The sequence below is a fragment of the Lupinus angustifolius genome, chromosome LG08, assembly GCF_001865875.1.
Source record: "Lupinus angustifolius cultivar Tanjil chromosome LG08, LupAngTanjil_v1.0, whole genome shotgun sequence".
Classification (NCBI taxonomy): domain Eukaryota; kingdom Viridiplantae; phylum Streptophyta; class Magnoliopsida; order Fabales; family Fabaceae; genus Lupinus; species Lupinus angustifolius.
The window spans coordinates 22,301,437-22,329,427 of NC_032016.1; the positions used below are offsets into that span (position 1 = coordinate 22,301,437).

At 30.7% G+C, this 27,991-nt stretch overlaps 1 protein-coding gene, 1 long non-coding RNA gene and 1 pseudogene across 3 annotated transcripts; 1 reads left to right on the top strand and 2 right to left on the bottom strand.

Annotated features, from left to right (window-relative positions):
• On the bottom strand, positions 1–4,089 carry LOC109355202 (tricyclene synthase EBOS, chloroplastic-like). Of its 2 annotated transcripts, XM_019598212.1 has the most exons (7): positions 3,856–4,089; positions 3,478–3,748; positions 3,032–3,404; positions 1,271–1,489; positions 1,032–1,170; positions 645–893; positions 1–340 (listed from the first exon to the last, which is right to left on the bottom strand). In XM_019598212.1, exons 1-7 carry the CDS (start codon positions 4,072–4,074, stop codon positions 20–22), a joined length of 1,791 nt encoding a protein of 596 aa, XP_019453757.1. In that variant the 5' UTR covers positions 4,075–4,089; the 3' UTR covers positions 1–19. The 2 variants fall into 2 exon arrangements, with proteins under 2 accessions (XP_019453757.1, XP_019453759.1); XM_019598214.1 differs by lacking the exon at positions 645–893.
• LOC109355204 lies at positions 1,113–25,843 on the top strand. Its single transcript, XR_002108636.1, has 2 exons — positions 1,113–1,227; positions 25,670–25,843. It is a non-coding gene; the product is annotated as an uncharacterized LOC109355204 (long non-coding RNA).
• Positions 23,707–27,991, bottom strand: LOC109355201 (annotated as a pseudogene).

Here is a 27,991-nt window from a genome sequence, read left to right on the forward strand (position 1 = left end):
TATTAAAATCACATTTTCATCAATGTACATGTTTCATGTTTGTCTCCCTGACAGCAATGGGTTCAATTATCAAGGACCAAATTCTATTCTTTGCTGCATTATCTGGGGCACCATGGCCATCTCCATAAAGGTATGTGCATCGAGACATTCTAGCAAGGTTGATTACTATTTCCACGAAAGGTTTTGGAAATGGAGAATATGTGACTCGATCTTTGTTCAACTTTTTCCAATTTTCATCAAGCAAATTGTGGATATGTTTATAAGCACCATCATAACTAACATCATTTTCACACATGTAGCATACAATCGAGTTTGCTACTTCACCTCTTTGTAATTCACTCTGCAATATTAAAATATATGATAAGTAATTACTCAATTGCCCAACTCTGGAATTTAATCAGTATTCCTAATTTTATTATTTTTTGGGTACAATGTATTTCGAATTAGTTAGTAGCATATCAATCAAGATAATGTAATGATAAATGGTATGATGTAAGATTAGAATAGAGATCAGCTTGTGAAATAACTTAGCAAATGATTTTTTAAATAATAATATCCCACAATCTAATTGTGAAAGGAGACAACATTTTGGAATAACATATATCTATTTGCAAGATTAAGGTAAGTTAGATTAGTAAAATTACCATTGAAGTACCCAAATCATTGCAAAGGCGAAAAATAATGGATGGCCTACGCAGTAGATTATGGTAATTCTCCAAGGAAACAAGTGCCTCTTCAGTGATGTCATGATTTAGCAAGAAATAGGCATGAATGAGTATAACTCCACCAGATACTGACACCCACGCATTGTTGAGGTAGTCATTAAATTTTGGTAAATTTTTGTCCCGACACCACTTAGCTTCTTGTAGGAATGCTCTCAACATATCTGACCACTATAATTGTATTTAAAACAGAAGCTTAGTTTAGTGTTCACATATAATAATAAAAAATAATTTATATTGTATAACTAAATACATTACTCTAAATTTGATCTAATTAAAAGAGAGAGTTTGATATCAATTTTCACATACTGCTTTTGTGAGGTATGGGAGGATAAATTGTCCTTTGTCTTTCAATGTATCATAAGCTAATTCGTTTATAGTGTTGTAAAGAGCTAGGAAGCATATCTTCATGTAATCTGGAAGAAGTTGAATTGATTTAATATTCCAACTGAAAGAAACACCTTTATTTAGTTAGCTCACTTCAATTCTATATAGTGTGATAAGAGTATAACAGTTTAAGAGAATAAATAATTAAACAAATAAGTTACCTTTCCACAGCTGCACTAAAAAGCTCTAGTTCATCCAAGGTGCCATAAACATCATATACATCATCAATTATAGTTATTAGGGAAGTCACTTTAGTTAAACCTTTACGAACATGACTGAACTGAGGTTCAAAGACCATTCCAACCGTCCAAAAGAAACACTCCATTAACCTGTCCCTGCTAAAGCTTATCTTTGGGACTAGTCCCATCTCCTTCCACCACCTTCATTAGTATGCAAGAATAATTTAACCCTCTTTGTCGTATATTAGGAAAATGTAGATGAATAAAAACTTCTATATATAGTAATAAATGGTTGAAAAAAATAACATATATGGAAGAACCACTTGTGAGTTATGATGTTTATAATAATTTATTTTATAAAATAATAAGTCTTTATATATGAAAATTGTATTTTTAATTATGGACAAACATTTTTTTCTTTTTTATATATAAGTCCCATGAAAAAAATATTGATACTCCTATATATATATATATATATATATATATATATATATATATATATATATATATATATATATATATATATATATATATATATATATATATATATATATATATATATATATATATATATATATATATATATATATATATATATATATATATATATATATATATATATATATATAAAGGCGAGTTCCCTTCAACCACTGTTATAAAAACTGGTTCGTGCCGGCCGGTTCAACCAATAAATCTGTCCCAATATCAATACGGTACAATAATTATATCGACTATACAATTATATCGGTTAAAACTAGCCAAAACCGGTCATACCGATCAATTTTCAATTGAATTGTACATGTTGATTTTTATTTAAAATTAAGTTTTAATAAAAATAAAAAAATATTGGTTTTTTATTGATTTTTCAACATTAATGTTAATATATTATATATGTATATCTAATTTTACTGGTGTGCGGTTTAATTAATGAACCACCGGTTAAAACGCTATACCACTATATCAGTACCTTAACTGGTTTAATGACCGGTATAATATTAATAACAATGCTTTCAACTCATTTAGATGTTGGGCTTATTTGGCAAAATTAGTGTTGTAAATTTCGGTTATACACCGTTTTAGACTAGTTGCTATATTTTTTGTCCTTAAAATATAAAAAACTCTATTTTAAGTCCAATTTGAATAATATGGTTTTTTGAATAAGATTTTTGAGCTCGAAAGTCGATTACGGATCAGAGAAAATATTATCATTTCGCCGCCTATAACAAAACTGTATCTAAGATAATTGCATGAATTAAATATACATTTGATTTATTTTATTAAAAACTAATTTATTTAAAATATTTATTTATTTCTGTGTCTCACAATATTAAATCTTACTCCTATGTATATCTATATATAGTAGAAAATCAAAATTAGGTAATTCTATTAAAAAATAATTAATTAGATGTGGCATAAATTGAATATATTTTTATTGTGGAGTTGGAAATACTAATTAGATAAATCACCTCCTATAGTAACCACTCATGGAATCAAATGTCTAACCTCACACACATTTCTTAGTCTATTTTTAGGTCAATCATTTTTGCTATATTTCTAAATATATAATGAGTAATGGAATTGTAAGTTTTATGATTCATTATAACCTCTTAAATTAATTATAATGTGATAAGTACTATGATGTATAGACATGAGAATAATCTCCCTTCACAAAGAATAATATGGACTTCTTATTTTGTTAGATATATGAATCCCAAAATTTTGTGTATAAAAGTATAAACTTACTGTGACAATTCTTGGATGTCCTTCTGCAATGTTGACTGGACAATATTGAAATCTAGTTTGGCAGCATCAAGTAACACTCTATTTGCATCCTTTCTTCTACCATATGCATCAATATACCACTGGGCTTCCATCCTTTGGATTCTATGATGCATGGGGAGCTCCAATGCATGGCTCACTTTTTCAAAATGAATACTCTCTTTATCTTCATTATGTACCCTAAGATGGAAGCTAGTAAAATCCTTGGCCTTATCCATAATCTCTTCTCCTTCATAACCTAGAAATGAAGCCTCATATAGACTCAACATTCCTTTAATATCTTTGCCAAGGCTTACCTTATAATTGCCATTATGGTCCATGAATCTCTCAAACATATCTGCATTATTACATTAAATGAAATCAAAACTCTATTATTTTACCCATTTTTTATCATAAGTAAACTATTATACCTGCTGAGACTTCATAACCATATTCTCTGAGGAGCCTAAAGCTTAAAGCAACTTCATGGAGGTTTATGTGGGTACTTTGGACATTGCATCTTTCCAGAGATAGAAAGCTATCAAGGACTTTTACTATATCTTTTTCAAAATGATAGCTAAGACCCAATCGTTTAACATCATCAATTAGCTCTAATGTTGTCCATATATCTACATTTTCATCATTGATCATTCTCCTCACTTCCTCTTGTAGCTTCATGGAATTGTCCTCATATCTTATATCCTATGTACATATACACAAATATCAAATCAAGCATGAGTATCATAATAGCTAGAAAATGATCTTTCAAGTTAAAAATCAATTAATCTATATAAAGATGAATTGCTCACCGCATAATCATGCTTTAAGGACTGCAAAAAATTGTAATCCCAGATATTAGATTGATAATTGGCTGATTTTCTCTGAGAAACATTTGTGCTTGCCAAGCATCGGAGGGGGGAATCAGTTCTATGCACTAGTAGACTAGACCCTCCTGGTTTTATATTTTTGCCTAAACTAATAAGTGAAATGAAGGAGGAATTAAGCAACATGGGACTAACCAGGGCCATCAGATCATATGTTGAATGAAGCTTGCACGTGGAATGTTAATTGGGGTGGGATCATATTTATAGTTCATCATCAATATTTTTTGGGTACACATACATCAATATATTAAAGTCCGTGTAAAATGAGATATTTAACAGTCCCCGTTTTAATTTTATTGCTATTTTATATTGAGAAAAATATGTATGCATTAACCATATATGAAATTAATACACCGTTATTGAATCACCCACTATTCTAATTTAAATATTATTGACTATATAAAAAAAGTAACACACATAAATAATAGATGATATATTAAATGAGTATAAATCTTTGCACCAACAATATTTAGATATTACACACTTTAATATTTTGGACACAAGTTGGGCTGTCTATGGGACTATCTGTAGTTATTGGCTGAATATGAAATGAAAAATATGTGAGTTAATCCAAAATATCCACTTAGCTCATAGGCTTTTCTACTAGGTAGAGTATGCCACTCATAAATATTATTATTATTATTAAGTGTTATATTTTGACTTTTTATTGAACTTATCTTAATGTAATTTTAAATTGTTTGAAATAATACATTATTATGTGTAATAATTATTTTAAAATTGTGCCAGTGACAGAAGATTTTTTTTCTTTTTCTAATTATACAATGGTATTATATTGGTGATGATAGTTGATAGTTATCACTCCCGGTGGGGGAAGGATTGATATGCTGGTGTGTACTCTAATAATAAAATGCAGTGTCTTTTTACTCAAAGTCGATCGCTCACGTGCAGATTATATATTATATATGAATAATGTTGGTCGTTTTAGTTTTATGCTTATATAAGCCTTTTATATATATAAAATAAAATTTATGTAAAAACCATTTTATATAGAAGTTATGTTTGAAGGGTGTATGATTGGATAACAACGATTAACTCTAAAACAAATACGGTCACTCCCTGTTTTTCAGCTAAAAACTCAAGAAGTACATAATTAGAGACTTTTCAAAAATGACTTTTTACTTTGTATTTTAAGAATAAAAGTGTAATATCATTTTAAATAAAAAAAGATATAAATGTCAACGTATATTACTTTTCTTTTATATTTTTTTCATAGAACTTTCATTTCCATTAATGAAGAGGAATTTCAATCATAATTATTATAACTTCTTTTTCATATTTCCATCTTTTTATATATTATGTATGTATTAATGTGAGGCACATTGTGAGAAACATGATCTTGCAGGTTGAAGCTACTCAAGTCCTTTTTTTTGGTAAACACAACTACTCAAGTCTTTGAAAATAATGATAATTACGGCTTAACTAAATGAACATAGGTGAATAACCCAATCAACTACTATCTAATATGTCCGACTAGATTTCTATATGTATGAAACAACTTTTTATTTGAAAAGGAAACGGAATTAAAAACATTGTCTTTCTTGCTTTTCCGTTATCAGTATTATTATTTTTCTAAAAATTCGATTAAGTTGAATAAGTTTATAATATTGTTCCATTATTGACATATACATATTAAAATATATATTATGGAAATATATTATATATTCAGCTAACAATCAAATAAAAAATACTTTATACATCACAAAAAATTTAATGTTAAAAATAACTAATATATCATAATTAGTAAGTAAATTATTGAAAATTATTTTAATTTTTTAAATAATAATTCAATTAGGTTTATGAAAAATAACTTTCTAAAAAATAACTTTCAAACATTGTGTTGTGATCAGGGCCGGTCCTGACATATCCGAGGCTCTATGGAGGTAAAAAAGTGTCGGCCCTAATTAATAAAAAAAAGTTATGAACAATTTTTCACCGGGATTGAAGAAATTGTGGCTATAAGTTCTTAACGTAAAACTTAATTTCAAACAACTAAAAATTGTGTTTGAGTTTTACCAACTAGATTAATTTTGTGGAGACTATCTAAAACTTAACACTAAAGATTGAACAAAGTATTCACTTATGAATTTCAAATTTGGATCAAATTTTAAACAACTTATCTCTATTATCATGTATTTACTAAATAAACTTAAAGTAAAATTATGAAATGTATTAAGACTATTATATGATTTTAAAAATAAAAATATTAATAAAATAAAGAGTAAGTTATATTGACATCTCCTTAGTTTTAGTGAAATTACACAAATCACCCTTTATTTTTTTATAATTATACAAACCCCTCTATGTATATATACATTACACTAACAACCCCTATATGAGAAATAAATGTGATCTCTTCAACAATATTGAGTGATGAGTATAATTAAGTTAAACAAAATATGGTTTATTGTCGAGAGAAGTCCAAATAGTATAAGAGTTAATGTCTCTTGAATATTTTTGTTCATTACAAAATATATCAATAATTCTAAGGAGATATTGTTTAAATCACTCTTATACTATACTGTAACGAACCAAAATTAATGAAGAGGTATTGACTCATATACTATTTGGATTTGTCTTCACAATATTCCACATTTATTTAAGTTAATTACACTTATCACATTTTTTGTTTAAAAAATTACATTTATCTCTTATGCAGAGTGTAATGCATGAATATAGATTATGAGAGTTTGTGTAGGTGTAAAAATGAAGAGTTAACCAACAATGCATTGGTCTAGTAGTATAAGGCTCCGTTAGATCTCTAGGATGACCAAAAGGTCATGAGTTCGATTCTTGAGAGTGATATTTGTTGGAAGGGGCAGTCACACACTTCAAAATGATTAGTTCATTGTCAATAAGGAGAAGAGATATCCTTAGTAGTACAAAAAAAATGAATGAGTGATTTATGTAATTTTAAGTGTGAATGTAAGTTTACCATACGTTATTTCACCTACCGTTAAATGTAAAAAGATAGGTTATATGTATTCTCTAAATCATGCAATCCAGTCACCCATTCTCGGCACACACATTATTAATTGCGAGAATGAATATACTAAGTCGATCTGCTCCATTAGTACTGCCACCACAATACATACTAATTTTGCTACACCATAAGATGCCACAACCTAACCACCTAAAAGTAGAACCAAATCTAAGTTCATTCATTAGATGAGTATATTGTGTAAAACTAAAATTTGAGTTTTTTTGGATTGAACAAGACGGGTTTGAGGGGGCCGAATAGGTGGTTTGTGGAATAGTAGTTGAGGGTGCCAGCTCTGATATGGTGGAGTGGTGGCAGATTTAGAGGTCGGTGACGGTTGGGTGGAAGTTGAAGAAGAGAGTAATAATATAACAATGTCGTATAACAAGATTGAATTTTCATAAATAAATCTTACATTCCCTTTAAATAAGGTGGCATGGACTAAGCATGAACATATATATATATATATATATATTTTTATGACCAATCACATGTCCATTGGACATGAAGTGACACAAAATGTGGGATAGCATATGTGTATCTCACATTTGAATGGTTAGAGAGATAGTAACCTAACCGAAACTCTTGGCATCCATCAAACTCAACCTAAATTTAATGAGAATAATATATATATATATATATATATATATATATATATATTAAATGGGAAAAACTTTATTAATCCAGAGTGAAGGTTTACATCCATGAGAAAATCTAGGCCTCTTTGGAATTGGGTAGTTAAAATAATGAAATATCTTCATCCATGAATTAAAGTATTCTTTCGTAGAGAAATATATAAGCGAGTTTGATATCACAATCTTGATTCAAAATCTTAAGCAATTCGATATGTGAGTTCATCCACACATATGTTATTAAATTCATACCTCTAGACAACATGAGAATTCTTTACCATACTAACTCACAAGTAGAATGCTCAACATATTCTTATCGAGTGTGAGTTATCCCCCTTCATGTATTGAATACATTGGAGCTCAATTCTATATCTATTTTATGATTGTTGTCTTGTCTTATCATCAAAGAAAATTGGTCCACCTATTAAGGAATTAGCTCATGATCCACCACACCCATGAGTTCGAATTCCATTATGTGGGTGAGGACCTCTATGATCCATAATATGTAAATATTTATGTAAGCGTTATATAGCCTTGAAGCATTTTTCTATCTTTGGGATATTTAATAGTCCATGTTTTAATTTTGTTCAAAAAAATGGATTCATTGTATCATTTATCATTCATGTTTAATCATTATTGATTATTAAAAAATACAAATAAATGATATATGATATATTGAATATGTATAAATCTTTACAAGTGCAAAGATATTATATTTTTTTTTATATTTTATACACTATAAACTACTATTGACAAATGAAGATTACATGTCTTTTATGCACTAAAAATTAATCTTTGAATAACAAAAATATCCATACAATAAATAAAGTATAAAAAAATGTTTATTCCTAATTGAATAATTAAGATTATAATGTAAATAAATGATAAAATGTTTTCTCAAAATAATAAATTTACTTTAAATTAAATATTATAATGTTAAATATTAAAATTTGTTCATGCAATTGTCACAACATTTGTTCATTAAATCATAGTAGGTAGTAGTTTGTATAATAAAACAAAATAAGTGAAGGATATTTTTGACATTCTCCATCATTTCTCTTCTTCATTCTACTTTCTTTGCATCTATGGAGAGATTAATTTTGGGCATGGGTCCCAGAAGTTTTATTCTTTCTTCCCTATTTCACATCTAAACCAAATGAGAGAAAAATACTAACTCTCTTCTTTCTCTCTTCACAACTTCTTTCCCCACTAATTCTTGCATACCAAAGAAGAGCTTAGACTACTAGATCAATATATGATTAATTGATTGAACTATTACATTATTATGTCTAATAAGTAATTTAAAAATGTGCTAGTGATGATAGTTGATAGTTATTGCTTCATGGGGAAAGGATTGATATGCTAGCTGGTACGTACTTTATTAATAAGAAGTAGTGTATTTTTAATCGAGTCTCATAATTTATATCACTCCATACATCATATGTTATGATTGATTAGAAAAATACCTAAAAATTAATTTTTCACTTAAATATATTTTTCAACCAATAACAATCTCATAATACTTAAAGTGATACTCATTATAATAAAGCAGATGAACACCCATTTTTACCTAAATTCGATTGCCAACGTGTTTATGTATTTCTTGTTTTACATTAGTCAAAAAATAAACATGAATTAAATATATATTAACTTTATATTTTTGACAAATAAGAATAAATGATACATAGAATAATATAAAATTTGAGATACAAAATGTGCTCCAGAATATATATTATATGTGTATAATGTTAGTCGTTTTAGCTTTATGCACATATATATAAATAAATTTTATGTAAAAACCATTTTATATAGAAAAGTTATGTGTGAAGGGTGTATGATTGGATAACAACTATTAACAATTACTCTAACTCAACAAGTGAAAAATAATGATAATTACTACTTAACTAAATGAATATAGGTGAATAACCTAATCAACTACTATCTAATATGTATCACTCTATTTAGGGATGGCAATGGGTACAAGTGGATAAGGGTAGTAACTACCCGCTACCCGTTTTATAATAGGAGAACATTACTCATATCCGTCTGTACTCGTATGGGTACCCGTATGCGAGTATTTGCGGGTATTTTTAGGTACCCGCGGGTACAACGAGTACCCGCTGGTTTCCTATATTATAAATGAATTTTTAATTTTCCTATATTATATTATGTTTCAAATGATATGAAACTTAATTATTTTTGTACATTTTGATTGAATATTTGGCAAAAATTCTAAATTTTTTGGTGTTTTCTATTTGTGCGATTTTTTGTTCTCATTTCCTTAACAAAAAGTATATATTTTCTTTGTAAAACATGTGTATTTCTACACATGTAATAATATTGTAGGGTGTTTCACCATCGAACTCAATAAAATATATAAACAAAGTAAAATGAAAAATATACATAGTGTAATGAATGTTAGAATAATGTACTTTTTATTTTAATTAAATATAATATATTAATTATATAAATAACGGGTACCCGCAGGCACGAGTACCATAATACTCATACCCGCCTGTATGTACTACTGGTATTTTTTAAAAACCCGTTTGTAATACCTGCGGGTATCCATTTGTGACCCGTACTCGTGCCCGTACGAGTTTTACCTGCGGGTACCCACGAGTACGGGTTTATTGCCATCCCTAACTCTATCTCTATATCTATGAAACAACTTTTTTATTTGAAAAAGAAACTGAATTAAATACAGTGCATGCTTTTCTTGTTTTTCCGTTATAAATATTATTATTTTTCTAAAAATTGGATTAATTCCATAACTTTATAGTATTCTTCCATTATTAACACTGGCCATAAACATTTCGTATCTGCTGGCCCACATTTTTACTTTCTGGTGTTAAATATTTAAGTTTTATATATTTTATTTTGTTAAATCAGAATATATTTTTTGCATTAAATGTAATTTATATTATAATTTTTATTTAGTGCAGTTTATATTATATTTCTTTGTCTTTATTCTAATTTTCAAATTAAGGTAATTATATATTTTTTTAGAAATTAAAAAGGATTAATAACAAAATAGAAAAGGAAAAATATACTATAATAATGATTACACCGTGTTTTTTCTTTATATACTATAGATATAGGATAGATATATACACTATTAAAAAGATATATTATTGAAAAAGTTATTTGTTAAGCTAATAATCCAATACAAATATAATTTGTACATCAGAAAAAATCTATTGTTAAAATATTTTATATATTACAAAAAATCTAATATTAAAATAATTTATACATCACAAATATGGTTTTTTAATTGTGGGTAACTAATCAATTTTAAAAAAATTGATGGGTAAAATTAGTGAATGAATTATTAAAAGTTACTTTAACATTTTAAACAATACTTCAATTAGCTTTCTAAAAAGTAGTTTTCCAAAATGTAGTTTTCAAACACTATCATGTTTTTTAAGTTATAAAGTTCCTACAATTTTTGCTTAGAACAAAAAAAGCTCCAACATAACTCAAGTAGAAAATATCACAATTATGGGAGCACATCTATTGTCTCATAAGTTGTGTCAATATCTATATCACTAGTCTATGATTGGTTAAGAAAATATATCTAAATGTAAACATTAATAATTAATTATTTTTCTGACCAATTATAGTTTATGGTACATGCAGTGATAGAATTTGTGGGACAACAAATATAGTCCACATTTATTGGCTTGTGTTGTGACTGCTCTGTGCATGGGCCCTAAATTTATTAAAATAATTTTTATCAACAATTTTTGTGGAGATTATCTAAAACCTAACACCAGAGGTTGAACAAAAGTATCAATTTATGAATTTCAAATTTAGATAAGTCTTTAAATTTTAATTATCATATCTCTATTATCATAGGTTTACTAAATAAATTTAAATTAAGTTAATTATTATATGATTTATAAAAATAAACATACTAATTAAATAAAACATATTAAAATGGACCTTTATTATCGTGGGTCTGGTGCAGTTGCGCCTACCCATGGCCAGACTTTTAATAATTCCACAATTATTTGTGGTAATCAAAAACTTGCTCAATCAATTATTCACCGGACACATATAGTCATGTTTGCGGATCATAACTGAGGCTACAATACTGATGTTAATGTTCACCCGCAAGTAGCACGCTTTTGTAACTTTTCTCATGGACAAAAATTTAAAGGAAGATATAACCAACATCTTATCTTTAATTTGGAGACAACAAATGAAGGAATGATATCTACCAACAAATTTAATTATTGTTTCTTTTTGAAAAAATGGAAAAGAAAGGGGTGAGTTATTCTCTTCTCATTCCCTTCTTCAATATCTTAATATCATCTTTGTGACCAAAGCTTTAGAACCTCATCTCCACAATAATGTTGTACACCACCACTATCATTTACCATCTACCTTATTCGCCACCACGACTTCGTCTATTGACTTTTGTGAAAATTATTAGATGGTTATGGCCTCATCATGGGCCATCTTCAATGAGGGATGACAACAAATTTGACAAGTTCATTTTTTTTTTCAATTCATATTATTAAGTTGCGGTCATTTTTTCAATTCATATTATTCAGGACAAGACAGATAAGAAACACCACAGAAATTCAGTAAATAAGGATCACCAACTAATACAAAATGAATGTAATATTTCTCCATTAATAGTATAAAGATGTATATATGGTTTTAAATATTTGATTAAGTAATGAAATTGTAAGTCTTATGACTCATTATAATATTTAATTTAATTATAATGTTATGATTAATATGAGGTACAAACATGAGAATATCTCTCATCATAAAGAATAATATAGACTTACTGTGTATAAATATAATTTTCCAAATTTTTGACATTTCTTGGAGATCCTTTCACAATGTTGAAATCTAGTGATGGAAACCCAAATTCAAGGCCCAACAGGGTGAAACAACAACCCAAGTGGATGAAAGACTTTTATTAAAAGTTGTAATTCTCTTCTGTTCACTGCACAAATTTTAATCCTTATCAGTTGGTGCTTTCATTCCTGTACTATGCCTCCCAAAGTTGTCAGCAAAGACATTGATGAGACATTGATGCAAATTTTTGCTAATAAATTGCAAGAACACAAAGGCCAACAAGATGCAAGACATGAGGTAATTACTGATGTTTTACGTACTATTACGGATAGGTTAGCTAGAATTTCGTTTTTACCTCCACAACCACCAGATCCACCCAACCTTCCCAATTCTTCTCATCTCACAAACCCTAACCCACAATTTCCTACTGGCCAAAATGCTACTCCGCCCCATTTTCCTATACCATCTCAAATACCACCTTATACAACCTATAACACCTCAGTTCCTCCTTTTTTTAATACCCAACAATCCTACATACACCCCCCTACTCAACCACCACACACAAACCCTAACCACATAGACCCCCTAAACTGCAACTAAACCTGTTTGACGGTTCTAAACCCTTAGATTGGCTTTTCCAAGCTGAGTAGTTCTTCCAACTATACCAAGTTCCCTCAGATCCAAGATTGCATATCATCTCTTTCTACATGAAAGGAGAAGCTCTCAGTTGATTTAAATGAGCTTTTCACAACTCTTCGATACCTAACTAGGATAGTTTCACACGGTCCTTAGAGGCCCGTTTCGGTCATTCATGCTATGAGAATCACCAAACATAGTTGTTTAAGCTCCGCCAGACCACCACAATGGCAGACTATCAACACAGGTTCAAAAAATTATGTAACAGAATTTGGGGCCTGTCACTAGAGGTAATCCTTAATTGTTTTATTTCTGGCCTTATTCCTGAAATACGTCGTGAATTAGCAATTTTAAGGCCTTATCATATTGATAACACACCTGGTCCAACTAAACTTGTAGAATCCAACCTCAAGGATTCTAAGCTAGTTTACCAAAGAAACCCTCACTTTACTTATACACCACACCCAACTATGCCTAACGAGGTACAAAACCCACCCAACCCAAACACCACTTACCAAACTACCCAAGCCAACCTTCCTATTCGCCGTCTCACAACCGCTCAAATGCAAGAGCGGCGAGCTCAGGGTCTTTGTTACAACTGTGATGAAAAATTCATTGTCGACCGCAAGTGCCAACCTAAGACATTTATGATTTTTTTGACTGAAGACTTGGTTTATGAGGATGATACCACACTGGCTGCTTTTCCTTCTAGTGAGGAGCAGGAGGTTCCTAACACTTCTGAGGAACTTATTCACTTTCAACTATCTGAACAAGCCCTAGAAGGACCCCCATCACCGAGAACCTTGAGATTTCAAGGTAGTATTGCGGGCCACATGGTGACAGTATTGGTAGACATTGGCAGTTCCCACAATGTCATTCAACCCCATCTAGCACAACATTTGCATCTGCCTATTTCACCAACACCGAAATTTCCAGTTATGGTCGGTAATGGGGCACACTTTTTTTGTTCAGGGTTGTGTCATGACGCACCCATCACACTACAGAATCAATTGTTTTATATTCCTTTTTACTTACTTCATATTAAAGGTGCATATGTGGTTTTGGGCATAGAATGACTACAAACACTCAGACCTGTTACTTCTAATTTTTTGGTACTATCTATGACATTTTCTGTGGGAGACAATTCTATTACTTTGCAAGGAGACTCTACTACTTCCTTAACCCCATCCACATTCCATCAACTTTCTAGACTACTCCACATGGATGCAGTTGCATCCCTACACACTGTTACTCTTCTAAACCAACCACAAACATAAAGCCAATCTATTGACCAAAACCCTCCAACACATCCCAAACTACAACCTATTCTCACCAAATACAGCAAAGTATTTAAGACTCCACAAAGCCTACCTCCCACACGACCTCATGACAACCATATCTCTCTCATACCTAACTCTAGCCCAATATCCATTAAACCATGCAAATACCCACACTCCCAAAAAGAAGAAATGACATATATGATTCAAAACATGCTCCAAGAAGGAATTATAAACCCTAGCACAAGTCCCTTCTCATCCCTGTTCTCTTTGTCAAGAAGAAGGATGAGACTTGGCGTTTCTGTGTTGACTATCAGGCTCTTAACACAATCACAATACATGATAGGTTTCCAATCCCTACAATTGTTGAACTATTGGATGAACTTGGGGGCGCAACTATTTTCTCTAAGGTTGATTTGCGATTTGGGTATCACTAAATTCGTGTGCAACCAGATGATACCCATAAGATGGCCTTTCGAACTTTTGATGGCCATTACGAGTTTTTAGTAATGTCGTTTGGGCTGACAAAGGCACATACCACATTCCAAGCAACAATGAGTGATCGTTTGAGACCTTATCTTTGACGTTTTGTTTTGGTGTTTTTCGATGATATTTTTATTTATAGTTCTTGCTTGGATGATCATGAAATGAATTTGTAAACTATCCTGGACCTATTGGTTTCTAACCAATTTTATGCAAAATTATATAAGTTTACTTTGGAGTTGATTCAGTTGCTTATTTGGGACACATTATTTCTGCGGGGGGAGTCCAACCGAATCCCGAGAAAATTCAAGCCATGACAGTGTGGCCATAGCCGGGATCCCTCACAACCCTCAGAGGTTTCTTGTACCTGACGGGATTCTACCGCAAATTTGTCAAGCATTATGCAACTCTCGCCGCTCCTCTCACTGATTTAGTTAGAGTCAAGCAGTTTACATGAAATATAGAGGCTCAACAAGCCTTTACACAACTTAAATAGAAAATGATAACTACTCATGTGCTACAATTGCCTAATTTCTCTAGGTCCTTTGTTGTTGAAATAGATGCATTAGTGGTGGCGATTGGAGCAGTCTTATCTCAAGATGGTCACCCATTAGCTTTCTTCAGCAGGAAATCTAGTGATGGAAACCCAAACTCAAGGCCCAACAAGGTGAAGTAACAACCCAAGTGGATGAAGGAATTTTACTAAAAGTTTTATTTAAAAGTTGTAATTTCTTTTATGTTATTTAATTATGGTTAGACTATGGGCCTGAGACCCAGTAGCCCAACAATGTTAACCCTAATGCTACTATTTCTATTTAGTTATAGCAACAGCTGCTGCCAGGAATATATGATGAATTTCTAGAAATCTCTTTAGGTTATTTTCCTTATTTTCTCTTCTGTTCACTGCACAAATTTTAATCATTATTAATTAGTGCTTCCATTCTTGTATTATGCCTCCCAAAGTTGCCAACAAATAAATTGATAAGACCTTGATGTAGATTTTTGCTGATAAATTGCAAGAGCACAAAGACCAACAAGATGCAAGACATGAGGTAATTACTGTTGCTTTACGTATTATTACGGATAAGTTAGCTGGAATTTCGTTTTTACCTCCCCAACCACCAGATCCACCCAACATTCCCAGTTCTTCTCATCTCATAAACCCTAATCAACAATCTCCTACTGGCAAAAATGCTACTCCACCCCCTTTTCCTATACCATCCCAACTACCACCTTATACAACATATAACACCCCAATTCCTCCTTTTTTAATACCCAACAATCCTACATACGTCACCCTACTCAACAACCACACACAAATGGACACAATGTGATTTAGGTGATTGTTGACCGATTAACTAAGTATGCACACTTTGTGGCCTTACTAATCAGATTCTCGGCTGAGACATTAGCTCGTCGGTTCCTAACAGAAATTTGTCGGTTACATGGCATACCAAAGTCTATAGTGTTGGACAGAGATAAAAAAATTTGAGTACCTTCTGGAAAGAACTTTTCAAGCTCTTGGGGTACTCGTTTGGGCTATAACACGACATATCATCCCCAGTCTGATGGCCAGACGGAGGTATTGAACATATGTTTATAGACTTACCTCTGATGCTTCACCGAGTCTCAACCATCCAAGTGGTACACTCATTTAGCTTTGGCTGAATAATGGTACAATATCAGTCATCATTCATCCACTCAAGTCTCCCCATTTGAAGTACTTTATGGGCGTGAACCACCCACCATCCATGACTATTTATCTATATCTTCACATAATGAGCAAGTCAACAAGACCCTATTATCAAGAACACATATGTTAACCACTTTAAAAACACATCTCAGACATGCACAACAAAGGATGAAGGCTCATGCGGACTTAGGAAGACAAAATATTACCTTTTTCCCCGATAATTGAATTTTTTTGAAGCTCCAACCATATCGGCAACATTCTATAGCAAGATGCCTCTCTCACAAGCTGATTAGACGCTACTACGACCCATTCCAGATTCTTTGATGTGTTGGGCCATTTGCGTATGTTCTATCTCTTCCAGAAACGGCACGAGTACATCCCGTATTTCATGTCTCATTGCTGAAAAAGTTCTATGGAAATCCCCTTCAACATGGTTTTGAGCTACCAAGGGAGTTTTAGGAGTTCCCACACTCGAAGCCGATGTCTCACACGGTTCAGCCACTGACTGTGGAGGGTTCCATGGTGTCAACAGTCTTAAGTGAGAACAAGGAACTAAACACCGCAATGTGTTCGATTCATTTTCCTTCTCTCTTAGCACCAAAAGATGAAAGATAGGGAGATGAGACATGCCTAGAGAGAAAGTACAAGGGAAAAGTGTTATGAATGAGGGAAATGATTTCTCTAATAACTTAATGCATACAAGAACCCACGTGCCTGAACTAGTTGATGTAACCATACAAATTGGGCCCTTGGATCAAGAGGTTCATTCGCCACTGTGGGATCTCATTGGAACTAAGATTTGTCTTCATTGAAAGATTCCTTGAGCAGTGAGAAATTGCCACTCCCACACAGCACAATTAATGCCCCATCCATTCAAATTTCAAAATGCACTAATTATCCCACCCACTACCTAGCTGTCAGTGTTGAAGCAGGAGAAAGGTTGTCCCAAGTGCCTCAATCAACGCACCCATCAATGGTCCAAATGCACTTCCCAACTGCACTTCAGAAAACTCTTCACTTTCCAGCTGGCTTGGCAGACCTAACCAAAAAACAAAACCGGTTCAACAATGGACCTTGAGGACAAGATGCAGCTCAAACTCAAGATCCAACAGGGTGAAACAACAACCCTAGTGGATGAAAGAATTTTATTAAAAGTTTTATTTAAAAGTTGTAATTTCTTTTATGTTATTTAATTGTGGTTAGACTATGGGCCTGAGACCCAGTAGCCCAACAGTGTTAACCCTAATGTTACTATTCCTATTTAGTTATAGCAACAGCTGCTCCCAGGAATATATGATGAATTTCCAGAAATCTCTTTAGGTTATTTTCCTTATATTCATTTCTGTTCATTGCAGAAATTTTAATCTTTATCATCTAGTTTGGCCGCATCAAGTAATACACTATTTGCATCATTTCTTCTACCATATGTATCAATAATATACCACTGGGCTTCCATCCTTTGTATTCTATGATGCATGGGAAGCTACAATGCATGACTCACTTTTCAAATTGAATACTCTCTCTATCTTCATCATACACCCTCAGATGAAAGCTAGTAAAATCCTTGGCCTTATCCATGATCTCTTCTCCTTCATAACCCATAAATGAAGCCTCATATAGACTCGATATTCCTTTAACATCTTTGCCAAGGCTTACCTTAAAATTACCATTATGGTCCATGAACCTCTCAAACATTTATGCATTATTACATTAAATGAAATCAAAAGTCTATTACTTTACCCATTTTTTTTAATCATAACTAAACTATTATACATGTTGAAACTTCATAACCATATTCTCCGAGGAGCCTAAAGCTTAAAACAGCTTCATGGAGGCTTGTGTGAGTACTTTGGACATTACATCTTTCCAAAGAGGGAAACCTCTCAATGACTTTTGCTATCCCCTTTTCAAAATGGTAGTTGAGGCTCAATCATTTCACATCATCAATTAGCTCCAATGTTGTCCTTATAACTACATTTTCATCAATGATCATTCTCCTCACTTACTCTTGTAGCTTAGTGGAACTGTCCTCATATCTTATGTACATATACACGAATATCAAATTAAGCATGAGTACAATATAATTCATAAAATGGGAATGAGGAGTAATAGGTAGAAAATGATCTTTTAAGTTAAAATCAATTTATCTATATAAAGATGAATTGTTCACCACATAATCATGCTTTAAGGACTGCAAAAAATTGTAATCCCACATGTCACCTTCACCACACCTTTTTTCCTCCAAAAAGGTTCTATGCTACTATTGTGTACATTCTCACATTATATTGCCATTTTTATACATTTTATATTTTAATAATTTAATGTTAATCTTACTGGTTGAGCGGATGAGCAAACATATAAATCTTATGATCACACTTTTGGTAACAAAATCTTAATATAACTATTTACATTCCCTTATGTATTTTGTATTAATTTATCTATACAATTTAACGGTTACTATTACTCTAAGATTTCCTGTACTTTTTACTTCACCAAAGTTTTATGATATCTTTTCATTGAATTTTAATACTACAATTCAGATTCTTCAGGTTTTAATTTTTCTCTATTATAATTAAAAAAATCAAATTTGAAATTGAAGTTTTTATATAACTTTTAAATATTTTTTAATAAAAAAAACTATATAGTATCATGATCTATTTTCCTTATTTTTATTATATAAAACATCAAAATTCAAAAATCATTTCCTTTTCTAAAACTTTTAAAATATTTATTTAAAAAAAATATAGAATTCATTTCATATTTTCATTAAAAAATTCAAATTTGAAATTGTCATTTATTTTCCTTATGTGTTAGAATAGACAAATACATATGTAACACATGTGTTCTTAACAATAAGAATGTATGTGAAACATGTGTGTTTTACTATACGAATGCACATGTAACATGTGTTTTCTTAAAAATGTGAATGTATAAGTAACATATATATTTTTAATTATGCGAATGTGTGTTCTTAGCAATACGAATGCATACATGTGTGTTTTTAAGTATGGGAATGTACGAGTAACATCTGTATAATCATGTGAATACACATATAATATGTATACTCTTCATCATGCGGCAAAAAATATTCTCCCATACGAATGCACGAGTATCTTACTAATTATATCGATTATGATAGTTGATAGTTATTATTACTTCCTATCGCGGAAGGATTATATGCTGGTGTGTACTCTAATAATAAAATGCAGTGTCTTTTTACTCAAAGTCGATCGCTCACGTGCAGATTATATATTATATATGTATAATGTTGGTCGTTTTAGCTTTATGCTAATATATATACAAATAAAATTTATGTAAAAACCATTTTATATAAGGGTGTATGATTGGATAACAACGATTAACTCTAAAACAATTACGGTAACTCCCCGTTTTTCAGCTAAAAACTCAAGAAGTATATAATTATTATAACTTCTTTTTTCATGCTTCCTTCTTTTTATATATTATGTATGCATTTATGTGAGGCACATTGTGAGAAACATGATCTTGCAGGTTGCAGCTACTCAAGTCCTTTTTTTGGTACACACACCTACTCAAGTCTTTTGAAAAATAATGATAATTACGGCTTAACTAAATAAACATAGGTGAATAACCCAATCAACTACTATCTAATATGTCCCAGTATATTTTTATATGTATGAAACAATTTTTTTATTTTTTCCGGTATTATCAAGAGTATTCTTTCACTTTTTTGGATAAGGAATTGATCTTTTTCGTGGTTCGTAGTTGTATCCCAAACAATTGTTGCTCTCAGGAATCAAACTCTCGACCTTGAGAATCAAAAGGATCTTATACCACTATACCAACGCTTTGTTAGTAAACAACTTTTTTATTTAAAAAAGAAAAAAACAAGTTTTTGATTTGAAAAAGAAATGGAATTAGATACATCGTTTTTCTTGTTTTTCCGTTATCAATATCAGTGTTGTGATAACCGGAATGGATTAGGCAGTCCAATCGGTTTAACCACTGACCGGATTTGAAAATGACTCTAGTTTAGACCGCTTTGAACCAGAGAAAATTCCGATCCGACTGTATTAAACTCGATTGAACCGGAATACTCCGAGAGGTGAACCGGACAATTCACTAAAAATTTTAAAAAAATAAAACACTACTCTATTGTTTGGTTTTACTCCGATCCAAAAAAGAGGGAAAATTGTTATTTCAATATAATTACACATAAATATTAATTATACAAAAAAAAAGATGGACTGTTTAATAGCTTAAAGCAGTTAAACCTAATTTAAGACCTCTTCCGGTTTAATGTCTGGATTAAGTTTCACAACATTGTTCAATATCATAATTTTTCTAAAAATACGACTAAATTGAATAAGTTTGTAACATTCTTTCATTATTGACATATATATTATGGAAATATATTATATATTCAACTAACAATCAAATAAAAAATTATTGATACATAAATGTTAAAAGTAATTAATACATCACAAATATAATTTTTAATTGTAGATGACTAATAAATCTATTTTTTTTAAACCTAAAAGGTAAAATTAGTAAACGAATTATTGAAAGTTACTTTAACTTTTAACAATAATTGAATTAGGTTTATAAAAAATAGCTTTCTAAAAAGTAGCTTTCAAATATTGCCCCAGACTATACCACATTTATTGGATTGTGTTGTGACCGGTGCCACATATCTGAGGCTCTATGCAGGTTAAAAAAGTGTTGACCCTAAATTAATAAAAAAAAATGAACAATTTTTCATAGGGATTGAGGAAATTGTGGCGACAAGTTCTTAACCTTAGGTGTTAGAGTTTTACCAACTAGATTAATTTTTTTTTGTGTGGAGATTATCTAAAACTTGATACCATAGGTTGAACAAAGTATTGATTTATGAATTTTAAATCTCTATGAGTCTTGAAATTTTAACCATCTTGTCTCTATTATCTTATGTTTACTAAAGGAACTTAAAGTAAAACTATGAAATGTATTAAGACTATTATATGATTTATAAAAATAAAAATATTAATAAAACAAATAGTAAATTATACTGCTATCTCCGAAGTTTTAGTGAAATTGCATAAATCATCATTTATTTTTTGTACTTATACAAACCCATTTATTTATATACATACATTACACTAACAACCTCTATACGAGAAATAAATGTGATCTTTTAAACAAAAATGTGTGATATGTATAATTAAGTTAAACAAAATATGGTATATTGTCGAGACAAATCAAATAGTATAAGAGTCAATGTCTCATCAATATTTGTGCTTCATTGCAAAATGTATCAATAATTCTAAGGAGATATTATTTAAATCACTCTTATACTTAACTAACCAAAAATAATGAAGATGTATTGACTCATATACTATTTGTATTTGTTTTCACAATATTCCACATTTTGTTTAGGTTTTTGTTTAAAAGATTTCACTTATATCTTATGCAAAGTGTAATACATGAATATAAATCAAGGGAGTATGTGTAGGTGTAAAAATGAAGAGGTTAACCAACAAAGTGTTGATCTAGTAGTGTAAGGCCTCACTAGACCCTCAGGATGACCAAAAAGTCACAAGTTCAATTCCTGATAGCGATACTTGTTGGAAGGGGTAGTCATGCACTCTGAAAGGGATTAGTTCATTGCCTATATGGTGATATAATATCCTTATTAATACAAAAAAAAATGTAGGGTGATTTATATAATTTCACTAAAACTCAGGGTATGAGTATAATTTACTCTAAAATAAAACATACAATAAAAAAATTTAATTTTAATTTTTTAAAATGGACCCCTTCTTACATTCTTATAGTTTTAGAAATAAGGAACCCAATGATGAGCCACTCTACTAGTTCTTTGGACCATGAGGACAAGTCTATTCTCTATTGATATCACACCCCATACTTTTTAGGGAGTTCATTTTAGTTCCCGATGGTAAAAACCAACACCTCATTTTTATAATGAAAATTTTAATATCCTTCTTATTATAGGCATATGTGACCAAGCACACACATAATCATACATGAGTCGTGAGCTTGGTGGTTGAACAAGACGGGTTTGAGGGGGTTGAATAGGTGGTTGGTGGAATAGTAGTTGAGGGTGCGAGCTCTGATATGGTTGAGTGGTGGCAGATTTAGAGGTGGGTGACGGTTGGGTGGAAGTTGAACACGAGAGTAATATAACAATGTCGTATAACAAGATTAAGTTTTCATAAATAAATTTTACGTTCCCTTTAAATAAGGTGGCATGGACTAAGCATGAACATACATTCTTTTAAATGGGAAAAACTTTATTACTCGAGAGAGTGAAGGTTTACATCCATGACAAAATCAAGGCTTCTTTGGAATTGGGTATTCCAAACAATGATATATCTTCATCCATAAATTAAAGTATTCTTTTATAGAAAAACATATGAGCTTGATGCCACAATCTTGACTCAAAATCTTAAGCAAATAGAATGCTCTTTACCATACTAACTCACATATATGTTATTTAACTCATGCCTTTAGATAATATGAGAGCTCTTTACCATACTAACTCACAAATAGAATGCTCAACATATCCTCATCAAGTATGAGTTATCTTACTTAGTGTATTGGATATATTAGAGCTCAATTTTATGTCTACTTTTCTGGTTGTTGTCTTGTCTTATCATGGACGAAAGTTGGTCCACCTAGAAATAGCTCATGATCCACCAGACTCATGAGTTCCAATTCCATTACCGGGGTGAGGACCTCTATGATCTATAATATGTAAATATTTTTGTAAGCATTTTATAGGCTTGAAGCATTTTTCTATCTTTGGTGACCCCCAATACGACTCACTTAAACTCTTGTTATATATTTCAAAATGCACAATTTTATGGAAGGTTGAATTGTTGGTGACATTGGTAGGAAATCTCAAATAATTCAATAAAGTTAAAAATTGGAGGAAAAAATCTTAGCTTGACAATATAGAGATTGGAAATGTTAAATTTTGAAAGGTAAAACTAATTAAAGATTGAAAATGCTAAAATTCAGTCGGGCTTCCAAATTAACTCTTGAACTCTAGTTTTTTTTTGACTAAGTTGGGATAATCATGTGCAATTGAGCATACATTTGATAGTAAATTTATATTTTAAATGATGTTTCCTTAACCTAATTAATTTTTACATACGTACATAACCAACTCAATTGTTTAAAAATAATAATCTTTGAATATTTGGTGTTTAATTGTTGCTTTATTAGAACTTGTGTACAAAAGTTTATTTATATATTAAGATTTTAATTGGTTAAAGTACATTAAGCACGTCCCATATAAAAAACACATTTCATTTATGCGTTTGTCTCCCTAGTAGCAATGGGTTCAATTATCAAGGACCAAATTCTATTTTTTGCTGCATTATCTGGGGCACCAAAGTCATCTCCATAAAGGTAAAAGCACCGAGAAATTCTAGCAAGGTTGATTGCTATTTCCACGAAATGTTTTGGGAAAGGAGAAGATGTGACTCGATCTTTGTTCAACCTTTTCCAATTTTCGTCGAGCAAACTATGGATATGTTTATAAGCATCCTCATAACTAACACCATTTTCAGACATGTAGCATAAAATCGACTTTGCTTCTTCACCTCTTTCTAATTCACTCTGCAAGATTCAAATATATGATCAAGTAATTAGTCAATTATTCAACTCTCAAATTTAATTTGTGTTTCTAATTTTATTATTTAAATTACTTTGACACTATTGAATTTTAGTAAATTACATAAATCATCTCTCACTTTTTGTATCTACATAAATCACCCTTAATACACGGGCTATACTCACTACCTAACTCTACAAGGGAGATGACTATAATCTTTTAAAAAAGGTGATGAATGTAATTTTAAATTAAACTTCAAGAGTTGTTAGTGTAATTTACTCTTACTAAATTATACATTAGTTAGAATAAATTGATTATTTATAAATTTGCATATAGAATTTGATTATGAAATTATACTTCTTTTTTATGTATTTAAGCAACATCTCCTTAAAATTATAGATACATTTTGTAACGAACTAAAATGAGATTTTTTTACCATTTATTATGTTTTTACTTCTTTGTAATGTGTATCACTCGTTATCTAGGAAATTATGACTAGATAAATTTTGAAATATTCTACATTGTTAAATATGATAATGATCATTTCTTACAACTTAATGGAGAAATTGAAATTCAACTTTTGTTGGGCCAAACAACAAGTTCTTCCTTCCTTAAATTACTTCCTTATAAACATTTTCAAAATGTATTAACCTTACCAAATAACAAATATTTGAATAATAAGATAAACTCAAATGTTTTATTATTTTTAGTAATGATATTTAAATATAAAATACAAAATTTTATCATACTTATAATTAATTAAAAGTGAAATACACAATTGCGGGGACAATAAATATATTATATGTATATAAATTAATAACTATTTATATATAAATGGTTTATGTAATTTTACTAATTTTTTTATTTATTGCAACATATTTCTAATTAGTTAGTGTCTAAGTAGCATATCAAGCACAACGATCTTGTAATGACAAATGACATGATGGATGATTAAGGTAAGTTACAATAGTAAAATTACCTTTGAAGTACTTAAATCATTGCAAAGGCGAAAAATAATGGATGGCCTATGCAATAGTTCATGGTAATTCTTCAAGGAAACAAGTGCCTCTTTAGTGATGTTGTGATTTAGCAAGAAATAAACATGAATCAACATAATTACACCAGCCACCGACACCTGCGCATTCTTGAGGTAGTCATCAAATTTTGGTAAATTTTTGTCCTTAGACCACTTAGCTTCTTGTAGGATTGCTTTCAAATAATCTGTCCACTATAATTATATTAAGAAAACGAACACTTAGTTTAGTAAGAACATATAACTAAGGAAATGGATAAAAAGCAAAGAATATTTTATATTGTAGAACTAAATACATTACTCTTATAATTAATTTAGTCTAAATTCTAATTTCAAATGTGACTTTAGTGTCAATTATCACATACTGCTTTCGTGAGGTACGGAAGGATATATTCTCCTTCGTCTTTCAATGTATCATAAGCGATTTCATTTACGGTGTTGTAAATAGATAGGAAGCATATCTTCATGTATTGTGGAAGAAGTTGAATTGATTTTATATCCCAACTGAAAGAAATATCTGTATCTAGTTAGCTCACTAATTAACATTGACTAATACCTCACTACAATAATATAAGGGAATAAATAAACAAATAGATTACCTTTCCACGGCTGCAGTAAAAAGCTCTAGTTCATCCAAGGTGCCATAAACATCATACATATCATCCATGATAGTCATTAGGGAACACACTTTAGTTAAACCTTTGCGAACATGACTAAACTGAGGTTCAAAGACTATTCCAACCGTCCAATAGAAAGTTTCCATTAACCTGTCCCGACTAAAGCTTATATTTGAGGCTAGTCCCGTCCCCTTCCACCACCTTCATTAGCGTGCAACAGTAATTTAAACATGTTTGTAATTTATTGGGAAAATGTAGATGATAAACACTTTTATAATAATAAATTGTTGACAAAAATAACATATATGGAAGAACCACGTGTGAGTTGCGATGTTTATAATAATTTGTATTATAAAATAATAAGTTTTTACATATGGACAAACATCTTTTTCTTTTTTCATATATAGTAAGTCGCATGAAAAAAAAGTATGAGTACTCCTATAATATATAAAGATGTGTGCCCTTTCAATTCATTTAGATGTTGGGCAAAACTAGTGTTACATTCCAATTTTTGGGCAATGAAACATTTCAGAGTTATCACTATGTTATTTTGTGGTTAAAACATAGAAAATTCTATTTTAAGTTGAATTTGAATAATATGGTCTTTTGAATAATAGTTCTAAGCTCGAGAGTGATTATTGATTGGAGAATCTATTAACATCTTATTCGCTCATAAGAAAATAATACCCTAGATAATTGCATGTAATAGATATACCATTGATTTATTTTATTAAAAGTCAATTTATTAAAAAAAATACTTATTTTGTGTGTGTCTTACAAGAGTAAATTTTGCTTATCTCTGTATATATTAGGAAATCAAGATTATGAAGTTTCAGATTAAAAATTTAATTAACGAGATGTGACAATTCGAAAATATAATTTGTAAATGATTAAATTTTATTCACTAGAAGAAGGCAGGATAGGCAAATTAAATTTTATTCAATCATTTTTGCTATATTCATAAATATTAATTAAGTAAGAAATTGTAAGTTTTATGACTGATTCTAATATATTAATTTAATTATAATGTTATGAGTAATATGAGGTACGGACATGAGAATATCTCCCACCATAAAGAATAATATAGATTTGCTACTTTGTTAGATTTATAATTTTCCAAATTTTTATGTATAAATATAAACTTACTGTGACATTTCTTGTAGATCCTTCTGCAGTGTTGACTGCACAATGTTAAAATCTAGTTTGGCCGCATCAAGTAACACTTTATTTGCATCATTTCTTCTACCATATGCATCAATATACCATTGGGCTTCCATCCTTTGGATTCTATGATGCATGGGAAGCTCCAATGCATGGCTCACTTTTTCAAATTGAATACTCTCTCTATCTTCATTATGCACCCTAAGATGGAAGCTAGTAAACTTTGGCCTTATCCAAGATGTCTTCTCCTTCATAACCCAGAAATTCATAACCCAGAAATGAAGCCTCGTATAGACTCAATATTCCTTTAACATCTTTGCTAAGACTTGCCTTAAAATTACCATTATGGTCCATAAACCTCTCAAACATTTCTGCATTATTATATTAAGTGAAATCAAAAGTCTACAATTTTATCCATTTTTATCATAACTAAACTATTATATCTGATGAGACTTTATAACCATATTCTCTGAGGAGCCTAAAGCTTAAAGCAGCTTCATGGAGGCTTGTGTGAGTACTTTGGACATTGCATATTTCCAGAGAGAGAAACCTATCAAGGACTTTTGCTATTTCCTTTTCAAAATGGTAGCTGAGACCCAATCGTTTAACATCATCAATTAGCTCCAATGTTGTCCATATGTCTACATTTTCATCAATGATCATTTTCCTCACTTCCTCTTGTAGCTTCATAGAACTTTCCTCATATCTTATATCCTATGTACATATACACAAAGATCAAATCAAGTATGAGTACCATAAAATACATACAATGGGAATGGGGAGTAATAGCTATAGAATGATATTTTAAGTCCAAAAAAAATCAAGTTGTCTATATAAAGATGAATTATTCATCACCCCATGTTCATGATTTAAGGACTGCAAAAAATCGTAATCCCATATGTTAGGTTGAAAATTGGCTGATTTTCTCTCAGAGACATTTTTGCTTGCCAAACATCGGATGGGGGAATCAATTCTATGCACAAGGAGACTAGCCCTTCCTGGTTTTATATTTTTACCGAAATCAGTAAGTGAAATGAAGGAGGAATTGAGCAACATGGGACTAACTAGGGCCATCAAATTCTAGGTTGATTGAAGCTTGCATATGGGATTTAATTGGGA